This window comes from Choloepus didactylus, chromosome X, assembly GCF_015220235.1.
Source record: "Choloepus didactylus isolate mChoDid1 chromosome X, mChoDid1.pri, whole genome shotgun sequence".
NCBI lineage: Eukaryota > Metazoa > Chordata > Mammalia > Pilosa > Megalonychidae > Choloepus > Choloepus didactylus.
Window position 1 is genome coordinate 136,092,219 of NC_051334.1, and position 24,979 is coordinate 136,117,197.

Below are 24,979 nucleotides of genomic sequence, written 5' to 3' on the forward strand. Positions count from 1 at the left end.
TTTTCCCCTTGTTTGTCTTTTTTCTTTTTTTTTTTTTTTTTTTTTTAACTTTCCCTTCTTTTTTCAAATCACCTGTATGAAAAAAAAAGTTAAAAAGAAAACAAACATACAATAAAAGAGCATTTCAAAGAGACCATAGCAAGGGAGTAAGAAAAAGACAACTAACCTAAGATAACTGCTTAACTTCCAACATGTTCCTACTTTACCCCAAGAAAGTTACATAATATAGCAACATTTCAGTGAACTTGTTCCTACTACAACCATCAGAAATTAACAGACCATAGTCATTTCTGGGCATCCCCAGAACGTTAAATAGCTTATCTGTTCTTCCTGGATTATTGTTCCCCCTTCCTTAATTGCTCTCTACTGCTAGTTCCCCTACATTCTACATTATAAACCATTTGTTTTACATTTTTCAAAGTTCACATTAGTGGTAGCATATAATATTTCTCTTTTTGTGCCTGGCTTATTTCGCTCAGCATTATGTCTTCAAGGTTCATCCATGTTGTCATATGTTTCACCAGATCGTTCCTTCTTACTGCCGCGTAGTATTCCATCGTGTGTATATACCACATTTTATTTATCCACTCATCTGTTGAAGGACATTTGGGTTGTTTCCATCTCTTGGCAATTGTGAATAATGCTGCTATGAACATTGGCGTGCAGATATCTGTTCGTGTCACTGCTTTCCGATCTTCCGGGTATATACCGAGGAGTGCAATCGCTGGATCGAATGGTAGCTCTATATCTAGTTTTCTAAGGAACTGCCAGACTGACTTCCAGAGTGGCTGAACCATTATACAGTCCCACCAACAATGAATAAGAGTTCCAATTTCTCCACATCCCCTCCAGCATTTCTAGTTTCCTGTTTGTTTAATGGCAGCCATTCTAACCGGTGTTAGATGGTATCTCATTGTGGTCTTAATTTGCATCTCTCTAATAGCTAGTGAAGCTGAACATTTTTTCATGTGTTTCTTGGTCATTTGTATTTCCTCTTCAGAGAACTGTCTTTTCATATCTTTTGCCCATTTTATAATTGGGCTGTCTGTATTATTGTCATTGAGTTGTAGGATTTCTTTGTATATGCAAGATATCAGTCTTTTGTCAGATACATGGTTTCCAAAAATTTTTTCCCATTGAGTTGGCTGCCTCTTTACCTTTTTGAGAAATTCTTTTGAGGTGCAGAAACTTCTAAGCTTGAGGAGTTCCCATTTATCTATTTTCTCTTTTGTTGCTTGTGCTTTGGGTGTAAAGTCTAGGAAGTGGCCTCCTAATACAAGGTCTTGAAGATGTTTTCCTACATTATCTTCTAGGAGTTTTATGGTACTTTCTTTTATATTGAGATCTTTGGTCCATTTTGAGTTAATTTTTGTGTAGGGGGTGAGGTGGGGGTCCTCTTTCATTCTTTTGGATATGGATATCCAACTCTCCCAGCCCCATTTGTTGAAAAGACCATTATGGCTCAGTTCGGTGACTTTGGGGGCCTTATCAAAGATCAGTCGGCCATAGATCTGAGGGTCTATCTCTGAATTCTCAATTCGATTCCATTGATCTATATGTCTATCTTTGTGCCAGTACCATGCTGTCTTGGCAACTGTGGCTTTATAATAAGCTTCAAAGTCAGGGAGTGTAAGTCCTCCCACTTCGTTTTTCTTTTTTAGAGTGTCTTTAGCAATTCGAGGCATCTTCCCTTTCCAAATAAATTTGATAACTAGCTTTTCCAAGTCTGCAAAGTAGGTTGTTGGAATTTTGATTGGGATTGCATTGAATCTGTAGATGAGTTTGGGTAGAATTGACATCTTAATGACATTTAGCCTTCCTATCCATGAACATGGAATATTTTTCCATCTTTTCAGGTCCCCTTCTATTTCTTTTAGTAGAGTTATGTAGTTTTCTTTGTATAGGTCTTTTACATCTTTGGTTAAGTTGATTCCTAGGTACTTGATTTTTTTAGTTGCTATTGAAAATGGTATCTTTTTCTTGAGTGTCTCTTCAGTTTGTTCATTTCTAGCATATAGAAACATTACTGACTTATGTGCATTAATCTTGTATCCCGCTACTTTGCTAAATTTGTTTATTAGCTCTAGTAGGTGTATCGTTGATTTCTCAGGGTTTTCTAGATATAAGATCATATCATCTGCAAACAATGACAGTTTTACTTCTTCTTTTCCAATTTGGATGCCTTTTATTTCTTTGTCTTGACGGATTGCCCTGGCTAGCACTTCCAGCACAATGTTGAATAACAGTGGTGACAGCGGGCATCCTTGTCTTGTTCCTGATCTTAGAGGGAAGGCTTTCAGTCTCTCACCATTGAGTACTATGCTGGCTGTGGGTTTTTCATATATGCTCTTTATCATGTTGAGGAAGTTTCCTTCAATTCCTACCTTTTGAAGTGTTTTTATCAAAAAGGGATGTTGGATTTTGTCAAATGCTTTTTCAGCATCTATTGAGATGATCAATTGATTTTTCCCTTTCGAGTTTTTAATGTGTTGTAATACATTGATTGTTTTTCTGATGTTGAACCATCCTTGCATGCCTGGAATGAACCCCACTTGGTCATGGTGTATGATTTTTTTAATGTGTCTTTGGATTCGATTTGCAAGTATTTTGTTGAGGATTTTTGCATCTATATTCATTAGGGAGATTGGCCGGTAGTTTTCCTTTTTTGTAGCATCTTTGCCTGGTTTTGGTATTAGATTGATGTTAGCTTCATAAAATGAGTTAGGTAGTGTTCCATTTTTTTCAATGTTTTGAAAGAGTTTGAGTAAGATTGGTGTCAGTTCTTTCTGGAAAGTTTGGTAGAATTCCCCTGTGAAGCCATCTGGCCCTGGGCATTTATTTGTGGGAAGATTTTTGATGACTGATTGGATCTCTTTGCTTGTGATGGGTTGGTTGAGGTCTTCTATTTCTTCTCTGGTCAGTCTAGGTTGTTCATATGTTTCCAGGAAATTGTCCATTTCTTCTACATTATCCAGTTTGTTGCCATACAGTTGTTCATAATATCCTCTTATAATTTTTTTAATTTCTTCAGGATCTGCAGTTATGTCACCTTTTTCATTCATTATTTTGTTTATATGGGTCTTCTCTCTTTTTGATTTTGTCAGTCTAGCTAGGGGCTTGTCAATCTTGTTGATCTTCTCAAAGAACCAACTTTTGGTGATATTTATCCTTTCTATTGTTTTTTTTGTTCTCTATGTCATTTATTTCTGCTTTAATCCTTGTTATTTCTTTTCTTCTACTTGGTTTAGGATTGGTTTGCTGTTCATTTTCTAGCTTCTTCAGTTGATCCATTAGTTCTTTGATTTTGGCTCTTTCTTCCTTTTTAATATATGCGTTTAGTGCTATAAATTTCCCCCTTAGCACTGCTTTTGCTGCATCCCATAGGTTTTGGTATGTTGTGTTCTCATTTTCATTCGTCTCTATATATTTAGCAATTTCTCTTGCTATTTCTTCTTTAACCCACTGATTGTTTAGGAGTGTGTTGTTTAACCTCCAGGTATTTGTGAATTTTCTAAGTCTCTGATGGTTATTGACTTCTAATTGTATTCCATTGTGGTCAGAGAATGTGCTTTGAATAATTTCAATCTTTTTAAATTTATTGAGGCTTGTTTTATGTCCCAGCATATGATCTATTCTGGAGAAAGTTCCGTGAGCACTAGAAAAGTATGTGTATCCTGGTGATTTGGGATGTAATGTCCTGTAGATGTCTGTTAAATCTAATTCATTTATCAGATTGTTTAGGTTTTCAATTTCCTTATTGGTCTTCTGTCTGGTTGATCTATCTATAGGAGAGAGTGATGTGTTGAAGTCTCCCACAATTATTGTGGAAACATCAATTGCTTCCTTTAGTTTTGCCAATGTTTCTCTCATGTATTTTGTGGCACCTTGATTGGGTGCATAGACATTTACGATTGTTATTTCTTCTTGCTGAATTGCCCCTTTTATTAGTATGTAGTGGCCTTCTTTGTCTCTCAAAACATCCCTGCATTTGAAGTCTATTTTATCTGAGATTAATATTGCTACACCTGCTTTCTTTTGGCTGTAGCTTGCATGAAATATTTTTTCCATCCTTTCACTTTCAATTTCTTTGTGTCCCTGTGTCTAAGATGAGTCTCTTGTATGCAACATATTGATGGTTCATTTTTTTTGATCCATTCTGCGAATCTATATCTTTTAATTGGGGAGTTTAATCCATTTACATTCAACGTTAAAACCGTGAAGGCATTTCTTGAATCGGCCATCTTATCCTTTGGATTATGTTTGCCATATTTTTCCCTCTCTCTATTAATATCCTTTATTGTACCCATACCGAATCTCTTTAGTACTGAACCTTTCTCCAAGTCTCTCTGTCCTGTCTTTGTTTCCCTGTCTGTAGGGCTCCCTTTAGTATCTCCAGTAGGGCAGGTCTCTTGTTAGCAAATTCTCTCAGCATTTCTTTGTCTGTGAAAAATTTAAGCTCTCCCTCAAATATGAAGGAGAGCTTTGCTGGATAAAGTATTCTTGGCTGGAAATTCCTCTCTCTCAGAATTTTAAATATATCGTGCCATTGCCTTCTCGCCTCCATGGTGGCTGCTGAGTAGTCACTACTTAGTCTTATGCTGTTTCCTTTGTATGTGGTGAATTGCTTTTCTCTTGCTGCTTTCAGAACTTGCTCCTTCTCTTCTATGTTTGACAGTGTGATCAGTATATGTCTCGGAGTGGGTTTTTTTGGATTTATTCTATTTGGAGTTCGCTGAGCATTTATGATTTGTGTATTTATGTTGTTTAGAAGATTTGGGAAGTTTTCCCCAACAATTTCTTTGAATACTCTTCCTAGACCTTTACCCTTTTCTTCCCCTTCTGGGACACCAATGAGTCTTATATTCGGACGCTTCATATTATCTATCATATCCCTGAGGTCCATTTCGAGTTTTTCAATTTTTTTCCCCATTCTTTCTTTTATGCTTTCATTTTCCATTCTGTCATCTTCCAGGTCACTGATTCGTTGTTCAACTTCCTCTAGTCTTGTACTATGAGTGTCCAGAATCTTTTTAATTTGGTCAACAGTTTCTTTAATTTCCATAAGATCATCCATTTTTTTATTTAGTCTTGCAATGTCTTCTTTATGCTCTTCTAGGGTCTTCTTGATTTCCTTCATATCCCGTACTAGGGTCTCATTGTTCATCTTTAGTTCTTTGAGTAGCTGCTCTAGGTGTGTCTCTTCTGGTCTTTTGATTTGGGTGCTTGGGCTTGGGTTATCCATATCGTCTGGTTTTTTCATATGCTTTATAATTTTCTGTTGTTTTTGGCCTCGTGGCATTTGCTGTCCTTGATAGGGTTCTTTTAGGGTTTGTAGACCAGTTGAAGTCCTTATCTCTAATTTATCAGATCTACAGCTTCGTGGAGTACACTTTCTCTAACTAACCAGCAGGTGGCGTCCACGAGCCACCTGTTCTCCACAAGCCAGATCTCCCCTGCTTAGCCTTTTTGGTGAGTGGGGGAGTGAGTCTTGTGGGGCCCAATTGGTGTCCCAAGCTTGCGTGTGTAGTTGGTGTTGCCTGCCCTGTATGTGGGGCGTGTTTTCTGGGCAGTCGGGGAGGGGGGGTGGCCCTAACAATCAAATCTCCCTGATGATCCTAGAGTTTTAAAGCTACTGCAATAGTCTAATCCTTCAGTTCAGTCCTGCCACAGTTTGTCTCTGCCACTGACCCACAAGTCTTTGGTATTGGCGTATGGCTCCTGAGACTTGCAAGTGGGCCCCTCTTCCAGGCTGTGCACCCCGGGTCCTCTATTGAGGGATGACTGTGCTATGTCACAGGTGAGTGCCGTCCCCCAGGGCAGTTCTGGGCTGCTGGGCTGTGTTGGGAGGCTCCCAGTCTGCTCAAATGATGGCTGAATGGGGCTCTGTTAATTCACACTGCTCCCCCTTCCCAGCTCTGGGACATTCAGCTGAGGTTGCAGGGAAGGCTAATGTCCACGCCCAGTTTTGTGGTGTGTGCCTGTTATTTGAAGCACTTCCGTCACACTGGGTTGTCTGGGGCAGCTCTGGGCTATGGGGCTGGCGATGGGCAGGAGTGTTTCCTGTCCACCAGGATGGTGGCTGTGAGCGGACACCCCCCTTTTCTTGGGAAGTTGTGTTGTTTAGTGAATTTTCTCAGCCACTGGATTATTGCCTTTTGTCTCAGAGCTCTCTTATTTCTGCTCTTGACTTGACGTGCCCAAATTTCAATTCTTTGAAGCTTTCTGTATTGAGCTTCTTAGAGTAATTGTTTTAGAAAAAGCAAAAAGGATTTAAAAAAAAAAAAAAAAAAAAAAAAAAACGGCCCTCCTCAGAGATATAATGGGTTATTGAAATGCTAATAGACAAAGCAACCAGGGCCATTAAGGAAAGGTGCCCTGGGCAGAGAGATCAGCCTTGCTTCGGGATTTGCATATGCGCCTCAAGGCCTGATCTCCGCCCTTCCCCTTTCTGTGTTCACCAGAACTCCAAAAATCCTCTGCTTTTACTTTGGAGCTTCTCGTGTTGTTTTCCTTCTATGCCCGTCTCCTCTCTGCTGGGCTGGCTGCTCTCAGAGTCTCTGGTGTCTGGCCTCAGTCTATCTATGGTTGGAGTTTGAATCAGTAGAATGAGTTTCCGATGAGAGCAGCCACTGCAATTCTCCCTTCTCCTTCCTGGAGCTGACAGCCCCTCCTCCCCCGGGACTGAGCCTGGCAGGGAGGGGCGCGGGTCCCCTGGCCGCAAAAACTTACAGATTTCGCTGATCTCAGCAGTTCCACGTTTTCATGAGTGTTGTATGAAGTATGCCCAAAGACAGATTGCTCTGTGGTGTCCAGTCCACGCAGTTCCTGGCTTTTTACCTACTTTCCTGGAGGAGTAACTAAAACATACAGCTCACCAGTCTGCCATCTTGCCCCGCCTCCTATTCACTTGCTTTTGTGTTGGTTTAGTTTAGTCTTCATTTCTGGAAATATTTTTTTCTGTTATTTGTAATTCTTCCCTGATTTCTGTCATGTCACTTCTGAATTTTTCTAATATTGATTTATGTTTTTTTCATGTTTTATATGATTTGCTTAATGTCCTTTGGTTTTTGTGAAAGAAAGCTCTAGTTCTGATATGTTTTGTGGGCATTCTTTCGAGGGTGCTTTCATTTTCTGTAGAATTGTTAATCTACTCCTTATCCTCTTTTTTCTTTTAATGGTTTTGTATGGAATTTGACCTGTTGCCCCTTTTTATATGAAATTCATTTTTCTGAGTTTTTAGAAGGTGCCATGGCTCAGGGTAGCTTTTCTAACTCCATAGAGCTATGTATGTGTTAAGGGTTCAAAGATACAGTAGCTTAATTCCTGAAATTTCCTGGCTTTTTGGCTATAGTTTTATTTTTACCCCTCTTTCCTTCATATTCTACTCAATTTTGACTTCCTAGAAGGGAATCTGGCTACCCAGTTTTGAGAGTTCACAGGGCTACTCCAGCCTCTTCAGGCTTGCACTCATTTGCTATTGGATTGGGCAAAACTCCCAGTTTCAGTTCCTATCCTCAGATAGCCTTACTACATTTTCCAATGAACACATATTGGCTATTTTGGCTATTTTCTTTCCCCCTCATAGATACGGTCTTGATGCTGTTGGCATTTTGTCCCCACCCTCTTGTTCAGCAGTTTGTGGGGAAACTTTGCTGCATAGTTTTATTTCAAATGTTGTCTGTGGGTTGCTCCATCTGTTGTGAGAGAAGGAATTCATTGACTGTCAAAAACTATACCGTTAACCATCACCATCATCTTCCTAGAATGCTTCCTATCTAAAATTTTTTTAAATTTTGTTTTATTTTGAAATAAATTCAAAGTTATAGGAACAGTTGCAAAAATAATACAAACCCCATATACAGAGCTTCAGCATACCCTGACCTCCCTCCCCCGATACCCCAATCCACCAAATTTAACATGCTGTCACACTGGTATTTCTTTCCCTCCCTCCCTCCCTCCCTCCCTGTCTATCATCCATCATCTATTGCTCTGTCTTCTGAATGTATGAGAGCTAGCTGCACGCATCCTTGAACAAACACTATAATTCACATGTACAATTCCCATGAACAAGAACATTCTTTTATGCAATCCCATTAAATGCAGCTAAGAAGTACTAGAGATTCAACATTGATACAAAGCTTACATTCTATATTTCCTTTTTTTCACCCTATGTCTCAACTGTGTCCTTTTGAGCCTCCTGTCCTCCATCCTCAGAACCCATCCAGGGTCATCCTTGGCATTCAATTGACATCTACTTAGACTGTCCTTTTTTTTTCTCAGTTGTGGAAACATATATACAGCCTAAATCTTCCCATTCTACCCCCTCCCTAGCATTCCATTAGTGAGATTAATCACATTTAGAATGTTGTAATGCTATCTCTTTCCCACCATCCATTACTAGAAATTTCCCTTCACCTCAAACAGCAACCCTACACTCATTTCTTAACTCCCCATTGCCCCTTCCCCCATTTCTCTTAACCCATACTCTACTTTCCATCTCTATGGTCATATTCTCTGATAATATTTTTGTGTTTACTGTGGGGCTTAACATTAAACTCTTAAATCCATGACAATATTGTTTTTATTTGATACCAACTTAACTTCAATAGGACACATAAACTACACTCCTATACTCCTCCATTCCCCCACCTTTATATAGTTCTTGTCAAAACTTACATATTTTACATTGAGTTCAAAACCACTGATTTGTCATTGGATTTTGTGTATTTTATATCATGTAGGGAGTAAATAGTGGAGTTACAATTCACAAATTATTGACTTCTATTTGTATTCCATTGTGGTCAGAGAATGTGCTTTGAGTATATCCAATCTTTTTTTTTTTTAATGTATTGAGGCTTGTTTTATGTCCCAGTATATTAGTCCATTCTGAAGAAAGATCCATGATCACTAGAGAAAAATGAGTGACTTGGTAATTTGGGATGTAATGTTCTATATATGTCTGTTAAAATTCTCTATATCTCTTTCTCCTTTCTTTGTTTCTCTGTTGGTAGGGCTCCCTTTAGTATCTGAAGTAGGGTAGGTCTTTTATTAGCAAAACCTCTCAGCATTTGTTTGTCTGTGAAAAAATTAAACTCTCCCTCAAATTTGAAGGAGAGCTTTGCTGGATAAAGAATTCTTGCTTAGCAATTTTTCTCTCTCAGAATTTTAAATATGTCATGCCACTGCTTTCTCACCTCCATGGTGGCCGCTGAGTAGTCACTACTTAGTCTTATGTTGTTTCCTTTGTATGTGGTGAATTGCTTTTCTCTTGCTGCTTTCAGAACTTGTTCCTTCTCTTCAGTATTTGACAGTGTGATCAGAATATGTCTTGGAGTGGGTTTATTTGAATTTATTCTATTTGGAGTTTGCTGGGCATTTATGCTTTGTGTATTTATATTGTGTAGAAGGTTGGGGAAGTTTTCCCCAACAATTTCTTTGAATACACTTTCTAGACCTTTACCCTTCTCTTCCCCTTCTGGGACACCAATGAGTCTTAAGTTTGGATGTTTTATTTTATCTATTGTATCCCTGAGATCCATTTCAATTTCTTCAATTTTTTTCTCCATTCTTTCTTTTGTTCTTTCATTTTCTGTTCTGTGGACTTCTAGGACACTGAGTCATTGTTCAACTTCCTCTAGTCTTGTATTATGAGTATCCAGAGCCTTTTTAATTTGGCCAACAGTTTCTTTTATTTCCATAAGATCTTCTATTTTCTTATTTACTCTTGTAATGTCTTCCTTATGCTCTTCTAGGGTCTTCTTCATGTCCCTTATATCCTGTTCCATGGTCTTCTTCATGTCCTTTATATCCTTTGCCATGTTTTTGTTCCTCAATTGTAGTTCTTTGATTAATTGTGCCAAGTACTGTGTCTCTTCTGATATTTTGATTTGGGTCTTTGGGATTGCATGCTCCATATCATCTGGTTTTATCATATGCATTAAGATTTTATGTTGTTTTTGGCCTCTTGGCATTTGCTTTGCTTGATAGCATTCTTTCAAGTTGTAAAAAAAAAAAAAAAACAAAATATACCAACCTAATTTTTCAGAAATACAAGTTAATGGCATATACTTTCTCTAACTAACCAGCAGATGGCATCTGTGAGTCACCTATACCCCTCAAGTCAGTTCTCAACTTTGTTCTTGTGGTGTGTGGGGAAATGATTCTTGTGGGGTTCAGTTGGTGAACTCAATTAGGGTGTATTGCTGGAGCCATCCACCCTGAATGTGGGGCATTTGTCTGGGTGGCTAGGGAGGCAGGGCAGCTTTAATATTCAAACCTCCCAGGTGTTCCCAGAGATTCAGGGCTTTTGCAAGAGTCTAAGCCTTCATTTCAGTTCTGCCCCCAATCCTCTCTGATGCTGACCCACAAACCACTGGCACTGATGTAACGTCCCTGAGTTTTCTGAGTGGGCCCCCCTTCTCAAGCTGTGATCTTCCAGGACCTCTGCTGAAGGAAGGCTATGCTACGTCACAAGTGTGTGCCATCCCTCAAGGGAAGCCCTGGGCCGCCGGGCCATGCAGGGATGCTCTCAGCCTGATGCAAAGATGGCTGAATGGGGCATCTCCACCCCTCCCCTCTCCTCACACATTTCCTCCTTCCCAGCTCCAGGACAACTGGTGCTGCTCTGGGCTGTGAGCTTGGCCCTGGGCAGGAGTGTCTCCAGGCCGCTGGGGAGCGGCTACAAGCAGCAGGGTTTCTTTCTCCTTCTGGCTCTCTCCTCTGCTCCCCTGGCCTTGAGGGAATCTGCAGCAGGCTAACCTCCATGCCAGACACCGAGAGGCTGCCTCAGACTGCTTCTGCCATGCTTCACTGCATGGTTTTCACTGTCACAAATGCAGCCACTCCTGGGTTTTTCCTTTTTTTTTTTTTAAAGAACCAGTCCATCTCCAAAACCCAACCCCCAGCTTCCCCACACTGCAGCATGGCTGTGGGTCTTTCAGCTGGCTTACTCACTTGTTTCAGAAAGCAGACTCCCATTTTTACCAAGTGTACAGCCCCTGTGGTTCCAGCAGACCTTGTCCAGCTGGTGCATCACTGAAACCGGTATTCTGGGTCACCTTCTGGTTTTTATCTAGTATTTTTCATGGAGGTGTTATTTTGCCCTGTCTCACCTAGCTGCCATCTTAGGTTCTCCAGGGCAATATCTTAAAGATCTTGTGATAAGAGGTGGTTTATTAGACCTCACACCCTAGGTACAAGCAACCAAAGAACAAATAGACAAATGGGAGCTCCTCAAAATTAAACACTTTTGTACATCAAAGGACTTTGTCAGAAAAGTAAAAAGGTGACCTACACAATGGGAGATGATATTTGGAAACCGCTTTTCAGATAAGGATTTAATATCCTGAATATATAAAGGAATCCTACATCTCAATAACAGAAAGACAAACAATCCAATTAAAAAATGGGCAAAAGACATGGACAGACATTTTTCTGAAGAGGAAATACAAATGGCTCAAAAACATTTGAAAAAATGCTCAACTTCACTGGCTATTAAGGAAATGCAAATCAAAACCACAATGAGATATCATCTCACACCTACCAGAATGGCCATTATCCAAAAAACAGAAAATGACAAGTGCTGGAGAGGATGTGGAGAAAAAGGCACACTTATCCTTTGTTGCTGGGAATGTAGAATGGTGCAACCACTCTGGAAGACAGTGTGGACGTTCCTCAGGAAGCTAAATATAGATTTGCCATATGACCCAGCTATTCCATTGCTAGGTATATACTCAGAGGAACTGAAACTTAAGACACAAACAGACATTTGTAAACTGATATTTATTGCAGCATTATTCATGATTGCCAAGAGATGGAAACAGCCCAAATGTCCATCAATGGACAAGTGGATAAACAAATTGTGGTATATACACATGATGGAATATTATGCAGCTGTAAGATAGAACAAAGACATGGATCATATAATAATGTGGATGAACCTTGAGGGCATTATGTTGAGTGAAGTTAGCCAGAAACAAAAGGACAGATTCTGTATGGTCTCACTAATATGAACAGACATTAATGAACAAACTTTGGGAGTTAAAAGCTGACAACACAGGTGACCAGGAGATAGAAAGAGGGCAGAGACCAGGCATTTGATGTTGAAGGACTACAGAATGTTTAGGATTGATTGTATAGATTCAGAAATAGATAGCATAATACTGTGTGATGGTAGCACAGTACTGTAAGTACACCGAACAAAGATGTCTGTGAGTAAAGCTGAAAGAGGTGGGATAGGAGGATGTATGACACCAGAGGTAAAGATAGATGATGAAGACTGGGACTGTATAACTTGGCAAAAACTGGAGTGGCCAATGACTGTTACTAAATATACAAATATAAAAATGTTTTTGCTTGTGGGAGAGCACATGAATGTCAACCATGTAGAGTGTTGAAAAAGGGATGGTATTCAGGAAAAAACATAATCAAAGCAAACTGGAGTCTGTGGTCAACAGTAACATTGTAATATACCTCCATGGGATGTAGCAGGGGTGATATGCCAATGCTAAGTGTATATGAGAGGGGGATATAAGGGAGGAATATGGGATTCTTGGTAGTGGTATTATTTTCTGTCCTTACTATTATATTGTATTGTATGACATGTTTTTTTCTTTTTATCATCTTTTTTATTATTGCTAAAAATGAAACAATTTTTCTTGTAGTAATCAATATGTTCAAGTGCTGGCTGTGGTGATAAATGTACAACTTTATGATGATACCATCAACAACTGATTGTACACTGTGGATAAATGTATGGCATGTGAATATAACTATAAAATTGTAAGAAAAAATGTATATAGGAGTAAAAGTGTTGAAGAGGGCATGGTGAGAGGGATGTACCTATCTACTGTTAATGAGCAGGTAGAATGGTGTAGGCTTTCTGAAGGTCAGTGTGGTGGTTCCACAAAAAGTTAAGTATGTGGGGACCATAAGGTCCTGCAACCTCATTATGGGGTATGTCATTTGAAGATCTGAGAGCAGAGACATGAATGGACATTTGCAGACTGTTGTTCATGGAGACAGTAATCATGGTTTGCAAAGGATGGAGGTGACCTAAGGGTTCATAGACTGAGGAACAGAATGGTGAATTGTGGCATATGCATATGATGGAATATTGAGCAACTACGAGAAGGAGTGAAGCTGTGAGACACACAATGAGGTGATATGGATCCTGTACACAGTATTTGAGTGAAGTATGCCAGAAATAAAGGCAAAAACTATGATGCCTCACCAATATGGACTAACTACAATGTGGAAACTCAGAACTGATTCTTAGAACATAGCCTAACATGGACATGATCATTGTAATAGTCCCTAGATTGTAAGCTCTTACAGCAATCAACTCTATTCCTGAATTGTAATGCCTATCTCTAAACTTTGAGATTCTGATCCCTTAGTTTATAACCTGGTTGGTCTCTGGAACAATGTGTATCTCTGAGACACCTGAAACTCAGAGCTAGAGCTCGGCAGATATGAATGTCAGTATTAGTGCATACAGCAACTGTTAAAAAAAAAGCTGAAAAAGAGCCCAGACTTGAATTATGAATGAAGCAGATCTGGTTGAGACTAGTGCAAACCAGGCTAAAGTTTAAAGATCGAAACTGACTGTGTTTTAAAACTTCAACTTCCATGTGAGACCAAGGGAAGAGATGTCTATTTGGTGCAGGATCTATATTTTCTAAACAGTATAACTCTACAGTTGGTTTGTTCAAACACCACAATTACATGGAACTTTTAATAGGAAGTGAGATATGGTAGGTTGGTATAAGTTAGAGTGAAATAGTGACACATCCCAAAGTAATTTGGGCAGAAAATAAAAAATATATTTACAGCCTCCTCCCCACCCTGAGGAGTTAGGGGAAGGTGCCGAAGTGTTGGACTTCTTCATCTGGACTGGTGTTGATGTTGTCACAAACATTGGGACTGGCGGTTTGATGTGCTGAGCCCTTGATCATGGGACTTGCCCTTATGAAGCTCGTTACTGCAAAAAAGAGACTAAACTTGCATATAATTCTGCCTAAGAGTCTCCCCCTGAGTACCTCTTTGTTGCTCAGATGTGGCCCTCTCTCTAACTGAGCCACCTCAGCAGGTGAACTCACTGCCCTCCCCCCTATGTGGGACCCGACTCCCAGGGTGTAAATCTCCCTGGCAATGCAGGATATGACTCCTGGGAATGAATCTGTACCTGGCATCATGGGATTGAGAATATCTACTTGACCAAAAGGGGGATGCAAAATGAGATGAAATAGTTTCAGTGGCTGAGAGATTTCAAATGGAGTCGAGAGGTCACTCTGGTGGACATTCTTATGCACTATATAGATAACACCTCTTAGGTTTTAATGTATTGGAATAGCTAGAAGTAAATACCTGAAACTACCACACTCCAACCCAGTAGTCTGGACTCCTGAAGATGAATATATAATAATGTAGATTACAAGGGGTGACAGTGTGATTGTGAAAACCCTGTAGATCACATACCCTTTATCTAGTGTATGGATGGATGAGTAGAAAAATGGGAATAAAAACTAAATGACAAATAGGGTGGGATGGGGGGATGATTTGGGTGTTCTTTTTTTACTTTTTTTTTTTTTTACTCTTATTCTGATTCTTTCTGATGTAAGGAAAATGTTCAGAAATAGATTGTGGTGATGAATGCATAACTGTATGATTGTACTGTGAACAGTTGATTGTATACCATGGATGATTGTATGGTATGTGAATATATTTCAATAAAACTGATTTTAAAAAAAAGTTGGTTCTTCACAAGATCAAAAAATTGATGAAAAACTTCAGCTAAATTGACTAAGGAAAAAAAGACTAGTCAATTACTAAAATAATAAACGTAAGCAAAGACATTACTACAGACTTTACATAAAAAGGATTATCAGAGAATAAAAAGGACAATCTTACTCTAATTAGATAACCCAGATGAAATGGAGAAATTTCTAGAAACATGCAAACTAACAATCAGATTCAAGAAGAAATAGAAAATCTGAACAGACATAACAATTTAAAAAAATAGAATCAGCAATCAAAAAACTCCCAGCAAAGGAAAGTCCAGAACCAGATGGCTCCACTGGTGCATTTTACCAAACTTTTAAAGAATATTAACACCAATCCTTCTGAAATTTTTTAAAAAAGGAAAGAGTAGGAAATGCTTCCTAACTCATTCTGTCAGTCCAACATTACCCTGATATCAAAGCCAGATAAAGCCATCACAAGAAAAGTATAGGCCAATATCCCTTAAATACATTGATGCAAAATTCCTCAACAAAATACTAGCAAACCTAATCAGCATCAAATTAAAAGATTATCCACCGTGAACAACTGAAATTTGTTCAAGGAATGCAAGGGTCACTCAGCATATGAAAATTAAAGAATGCATTACACCAATTAATAAAATGAGGAAAAAAATACACACAGCCCTCCCAATTGATGCAGAAAAAGCATGTTACAAAGTTCCCCTAAAATCAGGAACATGACAAGTGTGCCCACTCTCAGCACTTTTATTTCACATTGTCTTGAAATTTCAATCAGGAAATAAAAAGAAACAAAAAGCATCATATTTGCAAATAAGAAAAAAAGTATCTTCCAAGATGGCATGCTCTTACATTAAAACAATCCTAAACAGTCCACCAAATGCTATTAGTTAATAATCAAATTTAGCAAGTTGCTGGATACAAGAGCAAAACACAAAAATCAGTTGCATTTTTGTATGTTAGAAATGAACAATCTGGAAAGGAAATATTCAATAACATCAAAAAGAATAAAATACTAGGAATAAATTTAACTAAGGACATGCAGTATCTGTATGCTGAAAAACATATTGCTGAAATAAAGAAGATCTAAGTAGGTGGAAAGACATCTTGTATTAGTCAGGATTTCCTAGGGGAACAGAACCAACAGGAGATATCCATAAATATGAAATTTTACAAAAGTGTCTCATGCAACTGTGGGGATGCATGAGTCCAAATTAGGTAGGACAGACTGCAAGCTGGCAATTCCAATGAAGGCCTTCAATGCTGCAGAAGAAGCTGGCTGACTGAAGAAAAAGTGAAAGTTATCTCTTCTCTCTTAAAAGTCTTCAACTGATTGGATGAGATCCAACTGATCAGATTCTCTCATTGCAGAAGACACTCCCTTAGTTGATTATAGATGTAATCAGCCACAGATGCAATCAACTAACTGATGATTTAATAAACCAGCTTTCTGGTTTATTAACCAGCCATGGAATGTCCTTGCAGTAATGGTTAGGCCAGTGCTTGCTTACTTAACCAGACAGCTGGGCACCATCACCTGGCCAAGTTGACACATGAACCTAACCATCACATCCATTTATTAGCATATTATTCAACCATAAAAAGAGTGAAGTACTGAGACATCTTGCAACATGGACAAACCTTATAACCTTTATGCTAAATTCAGCAAACCAGAGATAAAAAGAGTACATATTATGTGGTTCCACTTACATGAAATATAAATAATAGGCAAATACATAAAGACAGAAAGTGTGCTAGAGTTTGCCATAAACTGGGAGAAGGGAAGAATGGAGAGTGACAGCTTAATTAGGTTGATAAAAATGTCTTGGAACTAGAAAGAATGATAGTTGCACAACATTGTGACTGTACTGAATGCCACTAAATTGCACACTTTAAAATGCTTAATTTTAAGTTATGTGAATTTTATTTCAATACATAAATAATTTATATAACATTGTAGACATCATCATCATCACTGCAGAAAATAATGCCTCCCAAATTTCACTTTTTGTAAAATGTTTGGATCAAGAGGAAAAAAGAGGCTAGGAAGTAAATGTAGAATCTGTTCAATTTGCATATTTTCTTGGCTTCTTTCTGTTCTCTTTCAGATTATGTCTGGCCACTACCAAGATATTTGTGCCCCGTCTGGATTTCATTGGATGTTTTATTTTCAACAGCGTCCATCATGCACCTCTGCGCTATTTCGCTGGATCGGTATGTAGCAATACGTAATCCTATTGAGCATAGCCGTTTCAATTCGCGGACTAAGGCCATCATGAAGATTGCTATAGTTTGGGCAATTTCTATAGGTAATTAATTTTCTTGGCCAAAAGAATTGCAATGGCTATGCTCAATACTTTTGGATTATGTACTGTGAACAACGTACAGACGTCGACTGGTAACATTTGCGTTTAATCGGGATTGTTCTATCTAGTAATTATTCTTAACCTAAGTATCTGCTATTTAGGTTAACAATAATGAAATGAATGTAATGAATATGAATATATTAATATAAAGTTTCTATTTATGTTGCTAATTACTTTATGCACCAATATGACAATGAATTCTGCAAAACAGACACAGAAAAACTTTGAAATATTTAAAACATTTTGAAGATGAAAAAGGTATATGGTAAACTCTAAATTAAAAAAAAATTAACATTTAGATCTTAGAAAAGATGATCTATCCCAGAATATTAATTTTAATATTTCTGTTCTAATTCTATGTCCTCTTCATGGAAAAAATAAGTAATACAATCTGCATATTTATGAAGTAAACTTATCTAAGTTTATGCTGTTAATCAACTTAAAATATACTTAGTTTAAAATGGCTACTTGGATTCTGGTTATACATTGAGGAAAACTATCTATTGGTTTCTTTAATGATTTAGGGGAATAGGAAGGGAGAGAAATGATAGTCATGTTGCTTATATTTGAGATATTCATAATTGTTTTAACACTGATACTATTAAAGTCAGGAAATTTAACCAATTGGATCTTTTCAATCTGTTTTTCCACTTTCAGTTGGATCATACATTGTGTCCCATTAAATAATTCCTGTTCAAACTTATGATTCTGTATAAGATTCAGATAAAGTGAACAACAAAATCAAGATCTCTATAATAAAATCTCAGTTATATCAACTAAATATTTTGACTCTGGGGTATATTGGTAAAATAAATTTATTTAAGTCTTAATGTTTTCTCTCTTCATATATATTAATAGAGATCTTTCAGATAAAAAGCCGAGAAACTTCTCCCCAGAAAAAATGCATCAATATGCATAATTTGACTTTCAAATAATAGTGCTTAAAAAGGAAATACACAGATAAATTAGGATATTGGGGGCATATGCTTCTAATAATGTCAGACTGGGTAATTTTGTAAGGAATCTTGTGCTAATGAGAACTAAAAATACAGAACAAACACTAAAAGCATCATGAGTAGAAAAATGTAGTGAGAAATTACTGGACCAAGATCCAGAAACTGTCAAATATCCAGAAAAAAATGACTATGACTTTTGGCCCACTTTTGCCAGTGATGCTGCTGTAAACCTGAAGATGTGACTGAAAGGTTGAGAAGCTCATTCACAGCCTTGTGGAGCAAAGAAGGACCAAAATAGGAATACACATTCTGGCCAGGGTCAATCAACTTGAACTTAGTTTTGAAATACTAAAGACCTGTATACTGGTAGTAATGATGAACCAAGATTAAACCACTCTTGACATGGAATCTAGCCCTGGTAAAATCTTGGACTAAAGTAATTTTGTATTGTGAAAGTTTCTAAATTCTTGGAAGACACATAAAAAATTCTTCATCCTAGGCTTCAAATTATGACTGCCAATAATTTTCAAATTCAATAACTGGCACACAGTTATGACACATGAAGAGACAAGACAACATGAATCAGATACAGCACAATAAATGACAATACAAATTAATCCACAGGCATTCCAATAGTAGAATTATCAGACATAGATTTTAAACATCTATTTGTCCTGTGCACATGGAAATTTAAAAGCTGAAAAATATTCAACAAAACTGAAAACTGTAAAGAGTTACACTGAATATTTGAAAAATGAGAAATTCTTGCACTTGAAAGCATGATATCAAAAACTAAGGACTCAGTGTCAGATTAGACATGGCTAAAAAGAGAATTACAGATCAGTAAGAAGAAACTGTTATGAATCAACCATCAAGAATTGAGAGCATAGAAAGCAGAGAAAAGAATAAGAGGATAATAGACATAAATCATAAAGTGAGAAGAGTTCTACAAGGTGAGAAAAGAATGGCAAAGAAACAATATCTGAAGATTAAAAAGACTTTTTAGAGTTCATGAAAGACATGCTCACATTTAAAGAGCTATACATATTTTAAGCAGAATGAACAAAAAGAAATCAATGTCTAGACCCATCATACTGAATTTGCAGAAAGAAAAATAAAAGAATTATAATCAGCCTTAAAGAAAACAATGAGATCACCTTCAATGGAGCAATGATAATGTTGAAAAATGCTTCTCAACAGCAACAATGAAACCCAGAAGACTATGGAATGATAGCTTCAATGCGCTGAAAGAAAATAAGTGCCAAATTAGAATTGTATACCATGTGAAATTATATCTCAATAATATAGGTGAAATAAATACATTATCAGATAAGCAAAAATTGAGAGAACAAGCTAAAAGCAGGTTCCTACTTAAAGATATACTAAAAGATGTTCTTAAAGCAGAGGAAAATTGCCATAGGTGGAAGGTTGGAGATGCAAGGAGCAATTAAAAACAATGAAAATGGTAAATATGTGGTTAAATCTAAAGTATTCCCTGTATAGAACAATAATTACATCTCTCATGCTTAGAATATTTATGGAACTAAATCCAACAACAATAGCATGTAAGGAAATGGGGTTAAAAGTAGTCTTCTTTCATTTCCCAGGAGAAAATTCAAAATCATGTTTAATATTAAACTTTCTTACAGAGGGATATTATAGAATAATAAAACAAATCTAAGGAAGGTTATAAAAGGTAGAAAAGAAAAGAAAGATCAGGTGGGACAAATATAAAATACATGGTAGGATAGCAGAGTTAAAACCAAATATGTCTGTAGTTATAATAATGTAAATGTACTCAGTATTTTGACCATCAACAGAATTTGAAAAAATAATCCAACTATGTGTTTACAAGATATATATATATATATATATATATATATATATATATATATAGAGAGAGAGAGAGAGAGAGAGAGAGGGGGAAGTAAAGTTTAGAAAAAAGTACTCCTCACAAACACTAGCCAACAGGAAGCTGGTGCCAGAATCTACTTATAGGCAAAATAAAGGACTCCAGAGAAAGAAGGTCCTTGCATAATGATGCAAGATTTAATTCAACTATAAGATATAATATTATGAATTTGTATGTACCTAATAATATGGCCCCAATATTTATAAATAAAAAATTGGCAGAACTACAAGGGCAAGTAAATAAATCTTCAAACATTATGTAAGATGTTAACACACCTATCTCAGTGATTGTATAAGCACAATTAACAAACCTAAACTCATTGATAATAGCTAGTACATCCTTCCATCAATTGCACAAGAAATATTTATCAAAATTGACCATATACTTGGCCATACATTAATTAACAAGAGATTTTAAAGGAACATCCATAGAGTGTATGTTCTCTGACTGAAATTCAAATGAGATATAAAAATCTACTAAGAAGATAACTATAAAATCACTTTTTATTTTGGAAATTAAGAAATTGCTTCCAAAAAAATCATTGACCATGTGGTTTTAGAATCCATTGATGATTTCCTCTAAAATGTTTATCGCTAAGATGATTGTATTGTGTTTTAATTTCCTGACTGCTAAATCAGATATCATACAATGGGTTGGCTTAAATAATGGGAATTTATTGGCTCACAAATTTGAGGCTAGGAGAAGTCCAAAATCAAGGTGTCATCAAGGTGATACTTTGTCACAGAAGAGTGTAGCATTCTGGGTCTGGACAACAGACATCCTTGGTCCTTGGCTTTTCTGTCACATGGCAATGCACATGGTGGCCTCTCCTGGTTTCTCAGTTATGTTGACTTGCAGCTTTTGTCTACTCCCTGTGGCTCTCTTTCCCTAAGTGGCATTCCTTAAAAGACCTCAGTAACAGGATTAAAAACCATCCTGATTCAGTTGAGCCACATTTTATCTGGAGAAACTTCACCAAAAGTCTTATTTACAATGGGTTCACACCCACAGGAATTAATTAAGTTTAATAACATATTTTTCTGGGGTACATGCACCAAGCCACCACATAAACACCGCACACACACATACACACACACACACATGCATGTATACACAAACACATATACACACTGGTTATTTTTCTCACTCCTTCATTCTTTCTACATTTATTATATGGCATTATATGTAAGAAAGGATTTTCTCTCCCACCCTTTGCCCATATATTAGTTATTTATTTATGTCAGTAGAGACTCATGGGTTCTTTTGTATTCAGTGTAATTCATTACTGTCTTTAATTATTTAATGCTGAAATTCAACATAATTTTAATTTCAACTTTTAAACTTTTAAATTCAACATTTGCTAGTTTGTATACTTGTTTATATAATGACCATTCTATCTCCCAGTCTTTAAACCCAGACTTACTATTTAGTTGCTCTTGTGTCTTTTTAATCATCATTTGTAATTCATCTCATAAGAATATATTTTGTAGTTTTGCCACTCTACTGAAACTGTTTTCTGTAAGCTGACTATGACCTAATTCATCAGTTCTCAAACATTTTGGTCTCATGGTCACTTTACACTCTTAAAAATTATTGAGAATCCAAAGGAGATTTTCTTCATATGAGTTACATCTATCAAAATTTATTAAGATATTAAAATTGAGAAAATTTGAAATTATTTATGTGTTAATTTATTACAACTAGAAATGATCCCATTACATCTTAAAATAAATAAATATCTATATTTTCCAAAATGAATAAAATTAGTGAGAAGAGTGGATTTGTTTTACATTTTTTCAAATTCTTTTATCATCCAGCTTATTAGACAGACGTCTAATCTATTGCAATATGCTGCTTTGGTTGAATTATGTCAAGAAAATACAAAACTTCACAGATATGTAGTTGCAATACCAGAAACTGTTTCAATAATGTTTTCAGGTGATTGCAGACCTTCTTCTTTGACTCTGCACCGAAACTCTACATGTGGTAGTTTCTTAACTTTAGTTGAAATGTGGAATCTGAAAACATCACCAAAATTTTCATATGCTGTTACATTAAAATCCATTGGTCTATATAGAATTTTAGTGGGTATTTTACTCATGTTTTATTTTATAAAATCAAGCATAAACATTCTGAATATATTGGTTTACGTAGTTATGCAGATATTCCAAATGTTGACACATTTTGTTATACAGTATATTGAAGAATCAGAAGCAGTAATATAACCACCAATCTCATCAGAAAAGTCTTAAAGACTTAAATACTTAAACCATTGGGAAGGTGTCAAGTGCTCAGTAGCAGACACAAGTGTTCCAAAGTTCTAATATTTGCTTGAAAGCTTGAAGTTTATTTTTCACATCAAATACCATCAGTTTTCTTTCCCTCAACTTTACATACTTGAATCCCAATTGTGAGAAAATATCTGCCAAGTATCCAAGTCTGAATAACTGTAGTTTCTCTGTCAGTCATTCTTTCAAGTAAAAATGCTATTCCATGGTGGAAAAAGTGGACTATTTCATCTTGCAGCTCTAACAAATTGCACAAGTGCTTTTCCTCAAAGTAACCATCTTACTTCAGAAAGCAGCAGAAGCTTTCTAGTCATACTTCCTATTTTATCAAATGGATTACTTAAAAAGATGTACCAAGGATTGAGATTTACTAAAATTAATGTATTTTACCATGTCATCAAATACATTCTTAAGTAAACTGATTTTTTTTCTTCACCGGAAGTGTATGTCAGTGAAGAATATGACTAGTTGTACAGTTTAATGTCACTGGCTTGATTCGTGCTTTTGCATTATAAGTTCAAATGTAAACACAACAAAAACAGGAAATCACATCTAATGGAGTTACTTTTGACTTCACAGAACCACTGAAAGGGTCTCAGAGATGCCCAGGTGTCTACAGACCACACTTTAAGGACTGTTTCCAACTCCAGCTCCCTCTATGGTATTTGATATGGCTGAGGATGCTTGCCTCATAGTTCTCTCTTCTTTTACCTATTATGACTTCATTTTTTCTTCAGTCTCCTTTTCTCTCAGATTTTTGTCTCCTCATTTGTCTTTTCATTTTCTTCTCAAACCTCATTCTTCCTTAGAAATCTGTAATTTTCCAATTAGTTATACAGTTTCCCTGGCTTGTCTCTTTCACAGAAGTAACAAAAATCTATCTACTGATGACTCTAATAAATTCTATTTCTATCCAGATTATACCCATATCTCCAGCTTAAGCTGTGTAGAGTTGATTGTTGGACACATCACAAATAACATCTTTCCAAGATTGTGCTCAACACCTTTCTCCCATCTCCACTTTCTCTTACTCCTGGATTTCTGTTTTATCAAGTGAACAGCAATAGCATCTCCCATTTACCCAAAGAGAAACCTGAGAATCATTTTAGACTCCTTCTTTTTCTCCCCAGAGCCAACAAACACACCTGTCAAGTTTACTCCTTAAATATTTTTCACATTCCAGTCTTTCCATCCCCTCAGTTGCTTTTTAGTTTAAGCATTCATTGTTAATCATTCATACATCCACACTTCCTTCTTTCCTATCTTTGCAGAAGAGATGATTGTCACCATATCCAAGGCACATCACATCTGTGGCAGCAAGAAATGGTTAAAGTTTCTTTAAAATTCCATGTTCAATTACTCAGGGAATTCTTTCAAAGATTGTTATTTCATCCCTATCTCCTTGCCTTCTTTATTTGTACCTTCTTTGATTTCCTAATCATTTTGCTTTTGCATCTTTGCTAACCAATCTCCTTTAGCCAGGCCTGTTTTGTGTTGCTACACAAAATTCTCTACAATATTAGTAATTTAGTGATTTTGACACCCAAGAAGGCAGAGCAGTAAGGAATTTTGTCCAGCTTCATGACTTATTGGTAGTCATGTTTCTCTGAACTCAATTTGTACCCTCATAACATCTCCTTTATCTCATGCTCAAACAACATCTTAAATATCATTTTTGCCCTAGGGCAGGTATTCTAAACTTTTGTGTCTGTGAAGAAAATTCAGGGTATCTGTGAACTTTATTTTAATTTTATTTTAACTATAACATATATAATAAAATATGCAAGTCTTAATTGTAAAGCTCATGAATTTTTACAAATGTATAAATCTTTATAATGAGTACCCAGAATAAATACAGAACATTCCAAGTATCCAAAGGAATTTCTATTGTCTCTCTCTGCCAGTAATCCCCATGGGGAATGACTATTCTGACATCTATAAACAGATAAATTTTACCTGTTTTGGGAAATCATATAAATGAAAGCAAATAATATGTCTCTTTTATATGCACTTTTTAAAAATTCAATTTTATTGAGATTGTTCACATATCACACAATCATCCAATATGCACAATCAATTGCCCACTGTACCATCATACAGCTGTGCATCCATTATTCCAGAAAAGACAAAAAACAATAAATAAAACTAAAATCCTCCCATACCCCGAAGCCCACCCCCTCCATTATTGGCTCATGGTATTGGTATAGTGCATTTGTTACTGTTGATGAAAGAATGTTAAAATACTACGAACTGTAGTACAGTTTCAATACATATATTTTCCCTATATACCCCTATATTATTAACTTCTAGTTATAGTGTCTTAACATTTGTTCTAGTTCATGAAAGAGATTTCTAATATTTGTACAGTTAATCATGGACATTGTCCACCAAAAGATTCACTGTTTTATACATTCCCATATTTTAACCTACAGCTTTCCTTCTGGTGAGATATGTGACTCTAAGCTTCCATTTTCCACCACATTCACACACCATTCAGCACTGTTAGTTATTCTCACAATAACATGAAGCCATCACTTCTGTCCATTTCCAAACATTTAGTTCAACCTAATTAAACACTCTGTTCATATTATGCAACTGCTCCCCATTCTTTAGCCTCATTCTATATCCTGGTAACTTATATTTCATGTCTATGAGTTTACATATTATAATCAGTTCATATCAGTGAGACCATACAATA

General features: G+C 36.6%; 1 protein-coding gene across 1 annotated transcript in view; it reads left to right on the forward strand.

Annotated features, from left to right (window-relative positions):
• The window catches only part of HTR2C (5-hydroxytryptamine receptor 2C), a 433,564-nt gene that overhangs the window by 275,714 nt on the left and 132,871 nt on the right, over positions 1-24,979 (forward strand). The window contains exon 3 of the mRNA XM_037820883.1: positions 16,868-17,068. Coding sequence (XP_037676811.1) covers positions 16,868-17,068 — 201 coding nt within the window. The remainder of the gene's footprint in view (positions 1-16,867; positions 17,069-24,979) is intronic.